Source organism: Dipodomys ordii, unplaced genomic scaffold, assembly GCF_000151885.1.
Source record: "Dipodomys ordii isolate 6190 unplaced genomic scaffold, Dord_2.0 Scaffold180, whole genome shotgun sequence".
Lineage (NCBI taxonomy): Eukaryota > Metazoa > Chordata > Mammalia > Rodentia > Heteromyidae > Dipodomys > Dipodomys ordii.
Genome location: NW_012267396.1, coordinates 748815 through 761237, shown reverse-complemented (window position 1 = coordinate 761237; position 12423 = coordinate 748815). Strand labels below are relative to the sequence as shown.

Sequence of the window (12423 nt, the reverse complement as noted above, 5' to 3'; positions counted from 1 at the left end):
GATCGCGGTTGGAAGCCAGCCAGGAGGAAAATGCATGAGACTCTGATCTCCAACGACCCACCACACACACACACACACACACACGCGCGCACACATGCGCGCACACACGCACACACACACGCACACACGCACACACACACATGCACACACGCCCGCCCGCAGGAGCTCGCCTGGAACAACATCAGGGCCAGCGCAGCTGCCCGGCCCCAGCCGCGGCCCCTCCCGCCGGCGCCTCCACCTTCGCGTCGGCCGACCGCGCCTCTCACCTGGCGGCCTCCCCTTTAAGAAGCCCTCACCTGGGCTCACCTGGGCGCGGGCGCTTCCGCAGGAAGGAGGAAGCCGAGCCGCTCCGTCCCCGCCTCCCGGTCCTCCACCCGCCACCATGTCGGCCTCGGCCGTCTTCATCTTGGACGTCAAGGGCAAGGTGAGGCTGGGTGCGGGCCGAGGCCGGGCCATCCAGGGGACCCCCGCCCCCCTCCAGCAGCCCTCGGGGAGCCCCCCTGGGGGAGGGGCGAGTGGAATCCAGCCTCCAGCGTTCGCAAATCCTGGGCCTGGGGCATGAGCCTCAGTTTCCCCCGTGTAAGGAAAGTGACACTCCGCGTGCAGCTCGGCCAGGATGTAAACCAGGGCTTTCGGGATGGCCACCCCCCCCCCACGTCACTCCCCTTTGTGCCTTTGAAGTTGGGCTGGTGGCCAGGCTGGTGAAAGTGCTCGGCCTTGTCCCGATGGTGGTGGTAAGCGGCGTGGAAGGGGCTGCTGGAGAGCACCTGTGTGCCAGCTATGGAGGCTGAAGCAAGATCCCCTGAGCCCGGGAGAGAGGACCAGCCTGGCCACATAGCGCCTTGGGGGCCTTGTTCAGAAGGACCCCTCCAGGCCGGTGGCTCACGCCTGTAATCCCAGCTACTCAAGAGGCTGAGATCTGAGAATCGGGGTTCCATGCCAGCCCAGGCAGGAATGTCTGCGAAACGCTTTATTTCCAGTGCACCAGCAAAAAGCTGCAAGTGGAGCTGTGGCTCAAGTGGTAGATCACTAGCCTTGGGCACAAAAGCTCAGGGACAGCGCTCGGAACCTGAGTTCAAGCTCCACAAGCAAGCAAGCAGTCAATCAACCAATCAATCAAGCCAATCTCCCCAGCTTGGTACTTTGAGTCAGCACCGGTTGGATTGCCTCTGACCAGCCTAGGCTGCAGCCATGAACCCTCCACTCTGGAAAAATAGATGTGACCGTAGCATCCAACTCACAGGACAGTTAACCCCTTTTAGCAAAGTCCAGTGTGATTGATCGATTGGTCAATCGATTGATCTGTGGGGGAAGGGGTTTGAGATGGAACATATCAAGTACCCCCTGAGCTGCACTGCCCGCCCCCCCAATCCTAAACATCCCCCTGTGTTATAGAGAGGAGGAACTGGGCTCAGTGAGGGTCAGATGTCTCTGCTGAGTGTGTCCCATGCTTATGCTCCGGTGGGGAAACTGAGGCAGGCCGTGCTAGAGCTTTTGTCCAAGCTGCTCAGCTAGATCCTCAGAGTTCCCAGGGCGCTGAGTGGGCTCCCCCTCCTCTCTGCCCGCCTCGCAGCCGCTGATCAGCAGGAACTACAAAGGAGATGTCCCTATGAGTGAGATCGAGCGCTTCATGCCACTGCTCATGCAGAGAGAGGAGGAGGGCGCCCTCACCCCGCTGCTCAGCCACGGCCGCGTGCACTTCCTGTGGATCAAACACAGCAACCTCTACTGTATCCAGCCCAAGGGGTCTGGAGTCTGGGGAGGGCGATCTTGGAGGCATAGGGACCAGAGAGGGTGGGCTAAGGACAAAATTTGCACAGCACCTGGGCTGTGCCTCAGGGTGTGTGCATGGAGGGGATTGTGGGTAAAGATGGGGAAGGTGGTAGGGGACAAAGCAGAGGCTCAGGGTTCTGTTTTGTTTGTGGGTGCCAGTCCTGGGGTTGGGACTCAGGACCTGTGCACTGTCCCTGAGACTTGGAGGTGCTCAAGGTTGGTGCTCTACCATTTACGCCACAGCTCCACTTGCAGCTTTTTGCTGGTTCATTGGAGATAAGCGTCTCACAGACTTTCCTGCCTGGGGTGGCTTTGAACTGTGATCCTCAGATCTCAGCCTTTTGAGTAACTGGAATTGCAGGCGTGAGCCACTGGTGCTCAGAATGGAGGCCTGCAGTGTGCCTTCCAGGGGAAACCCCACTTTTCCTTCACCTCCTGCTCCCCCCACCCCCAGTGGTGGCCACCACGCTGAAGAACGCCAATGCCTCCTTGGTCTACTCCTTCCTCTACAAGACTGTGGAGGTAAGTCCTGGCTTCTCATTGGTCGGCTGCCCTGTCTGTCTACCTGTTGTGCCCACCTCTTTCAGAAGCCCTCTCTCCCAAGCTGTCCACCCTGAGCATGTGTCTGGGAATCTTCATTTCTCCTCTCTCCTCTGCTGCTTTAAAGGTCATTTTTCCCTTTGGGCAAGAGCCCCAGGGGATCCCTGAAACAGCGTGTGAGCACCAACCTGAGCCAAGAGGACTTGGAATCCAACACTGCAGCTCCCCGTCTTGGCTGCGTGACCTCTGAGAAATCACTGCTCAGGACTGGGAAGGTGGCTCAGTGGTAGAGCGCTTGCCTTGCATGCATGAGGCCCTGGGTTCCATTCCTCAGCACCACATAAGCAGACTAAGCCAGAAGTGGCGTTGTGGTTTAAGGGGTAGAGCGCCGGCCTTGAGAGGAAGAGCTGAGGGACAGTGCCCAGGCCCAGAGGTCAGCCCCCATGCCCAGCAAGAAAAACAAAGAAATCACTGCTCCTCTTTCTGTTGAGAAACTGGAGAAACTGGTTTTGATCATTCCTACAGTCAGGTGCCAGTGGCTCACAGCTGTCAGCCTCCTTTCTGAGGAGGCTGAGAGCTGAGGATCCAGGTTTGAAGCCAGCCCAGACAGGAAAGTCCATGAGGCTCTTATCTCCAATTCACCAGTTTTTTTTTTTTTTGGGTCCGGTCGTGAGGCCTGAACTCTGGGCCTGGTCACTGTCCCTCAGCTCTTCAGCTCAAGGCTAGCGCTCTACCACTTGAGCCACAGCACCACTTCCGGCTTTTTTCTTTTTGCTTATATGGTGCTGAGGAATCGAACCCAGGGCCTCAGGCATGCAAGGCAAGCGCTCTACCACTGAGCTACCTTCCCAGCTCCTCACCAGTTTTTTATTTTATTTATTTTTATATTTTTTTGGGTCCGGTCGTGGGGCCTGAACTCTGGGCCTGGGCGTTGTCCCTCAGCTCTTCAGCTCAAGGCTAGCGCTCTACCACTTGAGCCACAGCACCACTTCCGGCTTTTTTCTTTTTGCTTATGTGGTGCTGAGGAATCGAACCCAGGACCTCAGGCATGCAAACGCTCTACCACTGAACCACCTTCCCAGCCCTGGCCTAGAACTCTTGATCTTCCTACCTTTACCTCTTGTTAGCTGGGATTACAGGTGTGCACCATCACACCATTCTAAAGGCTTTAATTCCAACTTCCACTGATCATCCCAGCTCCCTGCGCCTGTACCCCTGTGCTGGTTGTGTTTTCTTTCTTTCCTCAGCTTGTTGGATCACTTTGGCTCCATATTGGAGACTTCCCTTTTTTTTAATTTAATTTTGTCAGTTGGGCTTAAACTTCGGGTCTGGGTGCTGTCCCTGAGCTCTTTTTGCTCAAGACTAGCATTGTGTACCACTTTGAGCCACGGCACCACTTCTAGTCTTCTGGTGGGTCAATGGAGATAAGAGTCTCATAGACTGGTCTGGGAAGGTGGCTCAGTGGTAGAGTGCTTGCCTTGCATGCTTGAGGCCTTGGGTTTGATTCCTCAGCACCACATAAGCAGGAAAAAAAGCCGGAAATGGCACTGTGGCTCAAGTGGTAGAGTGCTAGCCTTGAGCTGAAGAGCTGAGGAACAGCGCCCAGGTCCACAGTTCAGGCCCCATGACCGGACCGCCCCCCCCAAAAAAAAAAAAACAAAGAGTCTCACAGACTTAGCTGGGTGCTGGTGGCTCACACCTGTGATCCTAGCTACTCAGGAGACTGAGATCTAAGGATCTCATTGAAAACCAGCCTGGGCAGGAAAGTCCATGAGACTCTTATCTCCGATGAACCACCAGAAAACGGGAAGTGGTGCTGTGGCTCAAGTGGTAGAGCGCTCGCCTTGAGCTGAAGAGCTGAGGGACAGCGGCCAGGCCCAGAGTTCAAGCCACAGGAGTGAAAAAAAAAAAAAGTCTCTTAGATTTTCCTGGCTGGGCTGGCTTTGAACCATGATCCTCAGATCTCAACCTCCTGAGTAGCTGGGATTATAGGCGTGAGCCACCAGCACAGCACCCAGGCCATTTTCATTAGCTGGTGAGGACAGACATTCCCTGTGGGTTTGCTTACTCCATCACTGCCGTCCTCCTGCTTGCTTGGTGCGTGGAAGGCCGAGCAGGGACGGCAGCCATGAGCGCTGTTTCTGGGGGACCCCCAGGTCTTCTGCGAGTATTTCAAGGAGCTGGAAGAGGAGAGCATTCGGGACAACTTCGTGATCGTCTACGAGCTGCTGGATGAGCTCATGGACTTCGGGTACCCCCAGACCACGGACAGCAAGATCCTGCAGGAGTGAGTTGAGTGGAAATGGAGGGAGACCCCCCTTCCCCCCAATGGGAGTGGCCCTCCCACCGGCCTACCCACCCACATCACCTGAGTCTAGACACTCAGTCTCCAGTGCTGTCTGGCCAGGTATATCACCCAGCAGAGCAACAAGCTGGAGACGGGCAAGTCCCGAGTGCCTCCCACAGTCACGAACGCCGTGTCCTGGCGCTCGGAAGGCATCAAGTACAAGAAGAACGAGGTCTTCATCGATGTCATTGAGTCTGTCAACCTGCTGGTGAGCGCCCTTCCCCCTCCGTGTGGCCTGTGGTGTGTGTGTGGGGGGGAGGGGAGGTCATGTGACCCTGCCCCTCCCGTGTCCACCCACAGGTCAATGCCAACGGCAGCGTCCTGCTGAGCGAGATTGTGGGGACCATCAAGCTGAAGGTGTTTCTGTCTGGAATGCCCGAGCTGCGGCTGGGTCTCAATGACCGCGTGCTCTTTGAGCTCACTGGCCGTAAGATTTAGGGGACCTCCTGGGGGGGGTACACAAGGGAGCCAGAGAGTTCTGCTGGTGTGTGGGGACACGTCCCTTCTCCTCCCCGCCCCCTCCTGAACACACACACAAGAAAGTGCCGCCAGATGGTGGTGGCTCCCGCCTGTCATCCCAGCTACTCAGGAGGCTGAGATCCAGGAGCATGGTTCAAAGCCAGCCTGGGCGGGAAAGTCTGGGAGACTCTTATGTCCAATGAATCATCACCATGTGGACATCGGAGGTGTAGTTCAAGAAGAAGAGTGCCAGCCTTGAGCAAAAACGCTCAGGGACAGAGCCTGGGCCCTGGGTTCAAGCCTCAGAACCCGCACCAAAAAAAAAGATTGCAACCTGTTCTGACAAGTGCAAAAGCCCCACCTGCCGGTCAAGGCTGGTACTGCAGTGTGTCAGTTTATTATTGAGCATCTGGTGTGTTCTAGGTTCTGCTTTGGTTTTAAGAACCTCTTTCTCATGGGGGTGGGTGGGGGAGGGTGTGGTGGCTCACGCCTGTCATCCCAGGTACTCAGAAGGCTGAGATCTGAGGATCACAGCTCAAAGCCAGCAGGGCAGGAAAGTCTAGGAGACGCCTATCTCCAATGAACCATGAAAAACCCGGAAGTGGCGCTGTGGCTCAAGTGGTAGAGCGCTTGCCTTGAGCTGAGGAGCTGAGGGACAGCACTCAGGCCCAGAGTTCAAGCCCCATGACCGACAAAAAAAAAAAAACAAACCCCATGACAGACCAAAAAAAAAAAAAAAAGAACCTCTGTCTCCAGCCTCCTGAGAAGCTCGGATTACAGGCGTGTGCACCAGCGCCCGGCTCTGGTCTCTGTTTTTGTCAAACTTCTGATCCTCCTGTTTCTACACCCAAGTGCTGGGATTACAGGCATGTCCCACCCTACCAGGCACCCTCAACATTCTAGTGGGAAGAGACACATTGACAACATACTGAAAAGATTGCCAGCGGGAGCCCCAAACTCTCGGGGGTCTCATCATCTGTCCTATGGACTGATGGGGGGCCGGGGCTGGGGAAAAGCAGGTGTGAGAGGCCCTGGCCCAGTGCCCAGGGTCACTCTGCGTGCTGGCCTCCGAGTTTCAGGCAGCAAGAATAAGTCTGTGGAGCTGGAAGATGTCAAGTTCCACCAGTGTGTCCGGCTGTCTCGCTTTGACAATGACCGCACCATCTCCTTCATCCCACCCGACGGTGACTTTGAACTCATGTCCTACCGCCTCAGCACACAGGTGAGACATGGGGAAACGGGAGGGGGAGGGGAGATGGCATCAGATCTGACAGAACGAGAACCCCTCTCTCCTCCTATCTGCAGGTCAAACCTCTGATCTGGATTGAATCTGTCATTGAAAAGTTTTCTCATAGCCGAGTGGAAATCATGGTCAAGGTAAGAAAGAGATGGTTATTACTAACTCATCAAGCTGGGGGCCAGTGGCTCATGCCTATAATCCCAACTACTCAGGAGGCTGAGATCTGAGGATCAAGGTTCCAAGCCCAGCCTGGGCAGGAACATCTGTGAGACTCTTTTTGTTGTTGTTGTTGGTGGTGGTGGTGGTTGTGGGGCTTGAACTGTGGGCCCGGGCTCTGTCTCTCAGCTCTTCAACTCAAGGCAAGCGCTCTACCACTTGAGCTACAGCACCACTTCCGGTTTTCTAGTGGTTTATTGGAGATAGGAGTCTCAAGGTCTTTCCTTCCCAGACTGTCTTGGAACGAACATTCTCAGATCTCAGCCTCCTGAGCAGCTAGAATTATAGGCGTGAGCCACCGGTGCCTGGCACGTGGTACTCTTATCTTCGATAAACCACTCAGAAAAAAGCCAGAAGTGGTACTGTGACTCAAGTGTTAGAGCACTAGCCTTGGGCACAAAGAGGCTCAGGGACAGCGCCCAGGCCCTGAGTTCCAGCTCCAGGATGAGACAAAAAAAGATAAAAATAAAAACCAAACTAATGAAGCTGAGTGCTAGTGGCTCATACCTGTAATCCTAGCTACTCAGGAGACTGAGATCTGAGGATCACAGTTGGAAGTCCAGCCTGGGCAGCAAAGTCTGTGAGACTCATCTCCAATGAACCACCAAGAAAAAGTCAGAAGTAGTTTAAGAACCACTTCCTGAGCCGTTGCTCAAGTAGTAGAGTGCCAGCCTTCAGCAAAAAGCTCCGGTCACTAGGTGCTGGTGGCTCACGCCTGTCCTCCTAGCTACTTAGGAGGCTGAGATCTGAGGATCAAAGTTCAAAACCAGCCTGGGCAGGAAAATCTGTGAGACTCATCTCCAATGAACCAGCAGAAAACCAGAAGTGGCGCTGTGGTAGAGCTCTAGCCTCGAGCAAAGAAAGCTCAGGGGCAGCGCCTAGGCCCTGAGTTCAAGACCCAGAACCCACACATGCACACATACATGCACATACACATGCACACACACGCACACAGACACGCACACACACGCACACACATGCACACACACGCAAGGCCGTGTGAGGGGAGGCTGGGGTGCAGCTGGGCTCATCCCCAGCACCCCACAGAGGACAGGGCCAGAGGAGTTGACCCGCGCCCTCTCCGCAGGCCAAGGGGCAGTTCAAGAAGCAGTCGGTGGCCAACGGCGTGGAGATCGCGGTGCCCGTGCCCAGCGACGCCGACTCCCCGCGCTTCAAGACCAGCGTGGGCAGCGCCAAGTACGTGCCCGAGAAGAACGTGGTCATCTGGAGCATCAAGTCCTTCCCGGTGAGTGAGTGGTGGCATGGGGGGGGATCTGAATGGGGAGGCCATGGAGCCGGCGTGCGCATGCGCAGCGGGGGGGCGGGGAAGGCCGCCTTCCAGCTGCAGTGCGCATGCGCATGGAGGCCACCTCGCCAGCCTGCGCATGTGCAGTGGGGGGAAAGGGCCGCCTGCCAGCTGCCGTGTGCAGGCTACCCGCCAGCGTGCGCATGCGCGTGGAAGGGGAGGGGAAGTCAGGCTAGTGTGTCCCCCAGGGGGACACTGAGGCTTTGTGACCTTTGGGCCTTTTTAGTGTGTGTATGGGAGGCAGTTGTGGGGACTTGAATTCAGGACCTGGGCCCTGTCCCTGAGTTTTTGTGGCACTCTACCCCTTGAACCACACCTCCATGTAGAGTCTCAGGGACTTTCCTGCCCCAGCTGGCTTCGAACCGTGATCCTCAGCTCTCAAACCTCCTGAGTGGCTGGGATCACAGGTGTGAGCCATCATGATCATGGCAGGGATGACCAGTACCCACCACTGAAGGGCTGAGATGGGGAAGGAGATGTCTCTAGAACATTTTTTGCTGGGGCTAGCCTTGGAACTTCAATCCTCCCGTTCTCTGCTTCCTGAGTTGCTGGGATTACAGGCAGGAGCTACCACACTGGGCAGCCTTGATTTTTCACATCTATGAGATGGCCTGAGGACAGAGCCTGCTCTGTGAGGATGGTCTGGGGAAGGGCAGGGCCCCTGCCACGAGTCCTGATGCCCCCCTCCCCCGCACCCACAGGGCGGCAAGGAGTACCTGATGCGGGCCCACTTTGGTCTCCCCAGTGTGGAAAAGGAGGAGGTGGAGGGCCGGCCCCCCATCGGGGTCAAGTTTGAGATTCCCTACTTCACCGTCTCTGGCATCCAGGTGAGAGGGGCGGGAAGAGCTTTCCCCGGGCCATGGCTTCTCTGTCTCCTGCTCTTAGCTCAAGTCACCTGGCTTCCCTGGCTTGTGACCTCATGTCCCTAAATAGTCTTGCCCTGGCCACTCCCTGGGCACTGAGACCCTTTGTCCTGCCAGCCTGGATCCCCTCTTCCTCTCCCCCTGGCCTGGGCCCCCTCCACACCAGCCCTCCACTACCCAGGTCATCTCCCCCCTACCTGAAGAATGTGTGCTGCTCCGTTGGCCCATGCCACCTGTCCCCAAACTGGGTCTGTCTGTCACTCTTAATTGTTTTGATTTTTTTTTTGGTGCCCGTCCTGGGACTTGAACTCTTGGCCTGAGCACTTGTTACTGAGCTTTTTCACTCAAGGCTGGTGCTTTGAGGCCCAGCACCACTTCCGGTTTTCTGGTGGTTCATTGGAGAGAAGAGTCTCATGGTCTTTCCTGCCCGGGCTGGCTTTGAACTGCGATCCTCAGATCTCAGCCTCCTGAGAAACTGAGATGACAGGCGTGAGCCACGGTACCTGGCCCCAAACTCTTTGTCTTTCCTCCCATAGTCTGTTGCCTCTTTTTTCCTTCCAGGTCTGGACCACTCCCTTTCTCTCCCTGTCACGTGACCTCATTCACAACCCCCGGCATCAGAGTTCCCTAACTTATGCCACATGGATTTCTGGGTTCACCTCTTACTGCCTCCTACTCTCCCACCCACCAATCCGGTGTCCCCTACTTCCCTTTCCCTTCCAGGTCCGCTACATGAAAATCATCGAGAAAAGTGGCTACCAGGCCCTGCCTTGGGTCCGCTACATCACCCAGAGCGGTGGTAAGGCGACCTTTCATGCGCTAGAAGGGACTCGGGGCTAGTAACCCATACCTGTCCCCTCCCCCCCCCCGCCCCAGCCTTGAAAATGGGGTCAGTGACTATTTCTAAGATGGATGTCGGTTTGGGGCAAGAGACTGAGCTCTTAGCATGCCATCTGCTGCTTGCAAAATCAGCTTGAGCCATGATTACACCACCTTGAGCTCTGTTAAATATTTTCCAGGATATCACGACTGCCACAGGACCTTTGCACATGCAGCATCCTCCACCTGGGGTGCTTTAGCTCAGAGAGCCACATGGCCTCACATGTTAAGGGCTCAACATCCAGTGCATGTGTGTGCATGCATCAGTGCGTCGGTGTGCCAGTACTGGGGCCTGAATTTCGGGCCTCCTTTCTGTCCCTATCATGTGACAAGCTCTTGCTTTTTTTTTGGGGGGGAGGGAAGAGCCTCAGGGCTGGTTCTCTACTACCTGAACCACACCTCTGCTTATAGCATTTTGGTTGTTAATGGGAGATAAGAATCTCACAGACTTTTCTCCCTTTTTTGCCAGTCCCGGGGCTTGAACTGAGGGCCTGGGCATTGTCCCTGAGCTTTTGCTCAAGGCTAGCACTCTACCACTTGAGCCACAGCTCCATTTCTGGCTTTTTCTGTGTGTGTGGAACTGAGGAATTGAACCCAGGGCTTCCTGCATGCTAGGGCAGCACTCTACCACTGAGCCACCTTCCCAGCCTGTCTCTCAGACTTCTCTACCCCAGCTGGCTTCCACCCATGATCCTCTGTTCTCAGCCTCCTAAGGAGCTAGGATTACAAGTGTCAGCCACCAGCACTGACTAAAGGCCTTTGTGGTGGAGGCCATCCTCCCCTAGTCTCCCTATTTTAGTATTTGGGGGCCTTTCTACCCCACCTTGTCCCTTCATTCTTTGATGGTCCCTCATTTTTCTCCCCTGCAGATTATCAACTTCGAACAAGCTAGAAGGAGAGGAAGGGGCGACTCTCAGGCCTTTCTCTCTCAGAGCCTGGCTGCAGATTTCGGAGGGGGTAGGGAGAGTTGGGGAGGGGGAGTGCTGTGTGTGTCTGTGTCCCTGTGCTCTTTTTGAGGGGTACTCAACTTTCAGCTCCCGCCTGACCCCCCTCTTCCTGTACCCATGGGCGGGGAGGGACGATCTGGTTTCCTTACCCTAAATGTTATATGAAGAAATAGCGGAGGGGCTTCCAGCCTTCTCCTGGGTGCCTTCTTGCAGTGACCTGCCTTAGGGGGGACTGCTGGGGTCCCCCTCTTGCATTTTTAGAGTGTCATTAAAAGAAATCCAGCTGCTGCCCGTGTGTTTCTTGGCTGGCGACTTGGGGGGGGGTGGCAGGGACATCCCCAAAGGGCTAAAGAGAAGGGAGCATATACTACGTGTCTTTTTCAGGCTCCATCACCACGAATTCAGGAGATTGGGGCGGGGGGGGGGGACGGGCAGTGACATCATTTCCCCTCACACATCCGTCTCCAGCCTTCTCGGCCCCATCAGTCTGTTCTGTCCCTGGCCGCCAGGGGGAGACTGAACTCCTAAAATGTGTATCTGCGGCTCTGGGCGCGCGCCAGGTGGTTCTCTGGATCACAGTCAAAAGTCGCCTGAGCCCACTGGACTTTGATCTGCCATAACTTCACCCCACCAAGACCTCCCTTCCCAGCCTTTGCTCCCATTCCCTCACCTTCGCCCACACCCACCACAGGGCCTTTGCATCGCCCAGCGGCCATCCGTGGGGCCCAGGGAAAATCTGGATCTGGGTGGCTCAGCGCGTGGCGGCCCTCGGGCCTTTTTGGTTATTTTGATTCTCTTCTCATTTTAGGCTTGTTTTATTATTTTGTGCTGCTTAGCGCCTGAATTATGCCGCTGCTCTTGAGCACAGCAAAAGAACAAGTATGGAATAAAGCTTCCAGCACGTCCCAGGCTCTCAGCCTAAGTTTTTCGGGGTTTTTTTTGAGGAGGGGGAGCGAAAGAAGCGTAGAACCCCAGCCCGGAAGATCCACCCCTGCCTGCCGTCCTCCCCGGGCGCGCCGGGTCAGGGAGCAGCCCGCTCTACCCCGTCTCTGACCTTTTTCCCCGAGTCAGTTAAGCCTCCTCTCTTTCCCGCCCGCCTGCCCGCCCGGTGAGTTTGAAAACTGAAAAAAACCCCGCCAGAGTCCGCGGGTGACGAGTCACCACGCTCTAACCAATCAGGAGCCGCAGCGCCTGCGCGGACTCTTGAAACTTCCCCAGTGACGCGCGTCCATTGGCCCGCGCGGGTCAGGTGGGCGGGGCGGTGGCCGGTCGCGGGCTGGGCTTGGACCGAGGCTCTGGCAACAAAGTAGCGAGTTTGTAAGAAAACAAAGGGCGGTGCTCGGAGGGGCGTGGCCAAGAGCGCGCTGGCTCCGCCCCCTGGGCCGCCGCCGCCACGACGGCGCAGGCTCAGAACAGAGTTCCCGCAATGGATCATGGTGCTAAGTGCGAGTTTTATAGCATTCCATTTTTAAAAGAATATTTTAAAGAACGGATGCTTGTACCACTTAGCCTGAGAAGGGTCGCGCGCGTGTGCGTGTGCGTGTGCGTCTCTCCCCTGCTCTTGGGGGCGTGGCCTCGAGCGCCCTGACTCCGCCCCCTGCCGCTGGGCGCCGCCTCTGAGCGTGGAGTCCCTCAGGCTGTTTCCTGCCTGCTTTGCATTGGTTTTAAGTTGTTTTTAAAGAAATAAGGAGGTTGGGATGTATCTCAGTGACAAAGCATTTGCCCAGCAAGGGCAACGTCGTGGGTTCGATCCCCAGTACCGAAAAAAGAAGAAAAAACTGCTCCTGCTTTACGTTTAAAAAAAAAAAAAAAAGGGTAGGCAGTGTGCCGGGGGCGTGGCCTGTCGGGGCGTG

At 56.1% G+C, this 12423-nt stretch overlaps 1 protein-coding gene across 2 annotated transcripts; it reads left to right on the top strand.

Annotated features, from left to right (window-relative positions):
- The first annotated feature begins 352 nt into the window (after positions 1-352).
- Positions 353-10597, top strand: Ap1m2 (adaptor-related protein complex 1, mu 2 subunit). Of its 2 annotated transcripts, none has more exons than XM_013033968.1 (12): positions 353-424; positions 1574-1730; positions 2228-2295; positions 4470-4600; positions 4721-4868; positions 4961-5087; positions 6199-6341; positions 6425-6496; positions 7663-7821; positions 8583-8708; positions 9468-9543; positions 10493-10596. In XM_013033968.1, exons 1-12 carry the CDS (start codon positions 383-385, stop codon positions 10513-10515), a joined length of 1272 nt encoding a protein of 423 aa, XP_012889422.1. In that variant the 5' UTR covers positions 353-382; the 3' UTR covers positions 10516-10596. The 2 variants fall into 2 exon arrangements, with proteins under 2 accessions (XP_012889422.1, XP_012889421.1); XM_013033967.1 differs by having other exon boundaries at positions 357-424; positions 6193-6341; positions 10493-10597.
- Positions 10598-12423: the final 1826 nt, after the last annotated feature.

Coding starts and splice junctions, on each gene's coding strand:
- Ap1m2 (XM_013033967.1), top strand. CDS start 383: ATGTCGGCCTCGGCCGTCTTCATCTTGGACGTCAAGGGCAAG. Junction 2,296..4,469: donor TCCTCTACAAGACTGTGGAG/GTAAGTCCTGGC, acceptor GGGGACCCCCAG/GTCTTCTGCGAGTATTTCAA. Junction 6,497..7,662: donor GAGTGGAAATCATGGTCAAG/GTAAGAAAGAGA, acceptor CCCTCTCCGCAG/GCCAAGGGGCAGTTCAAGAA.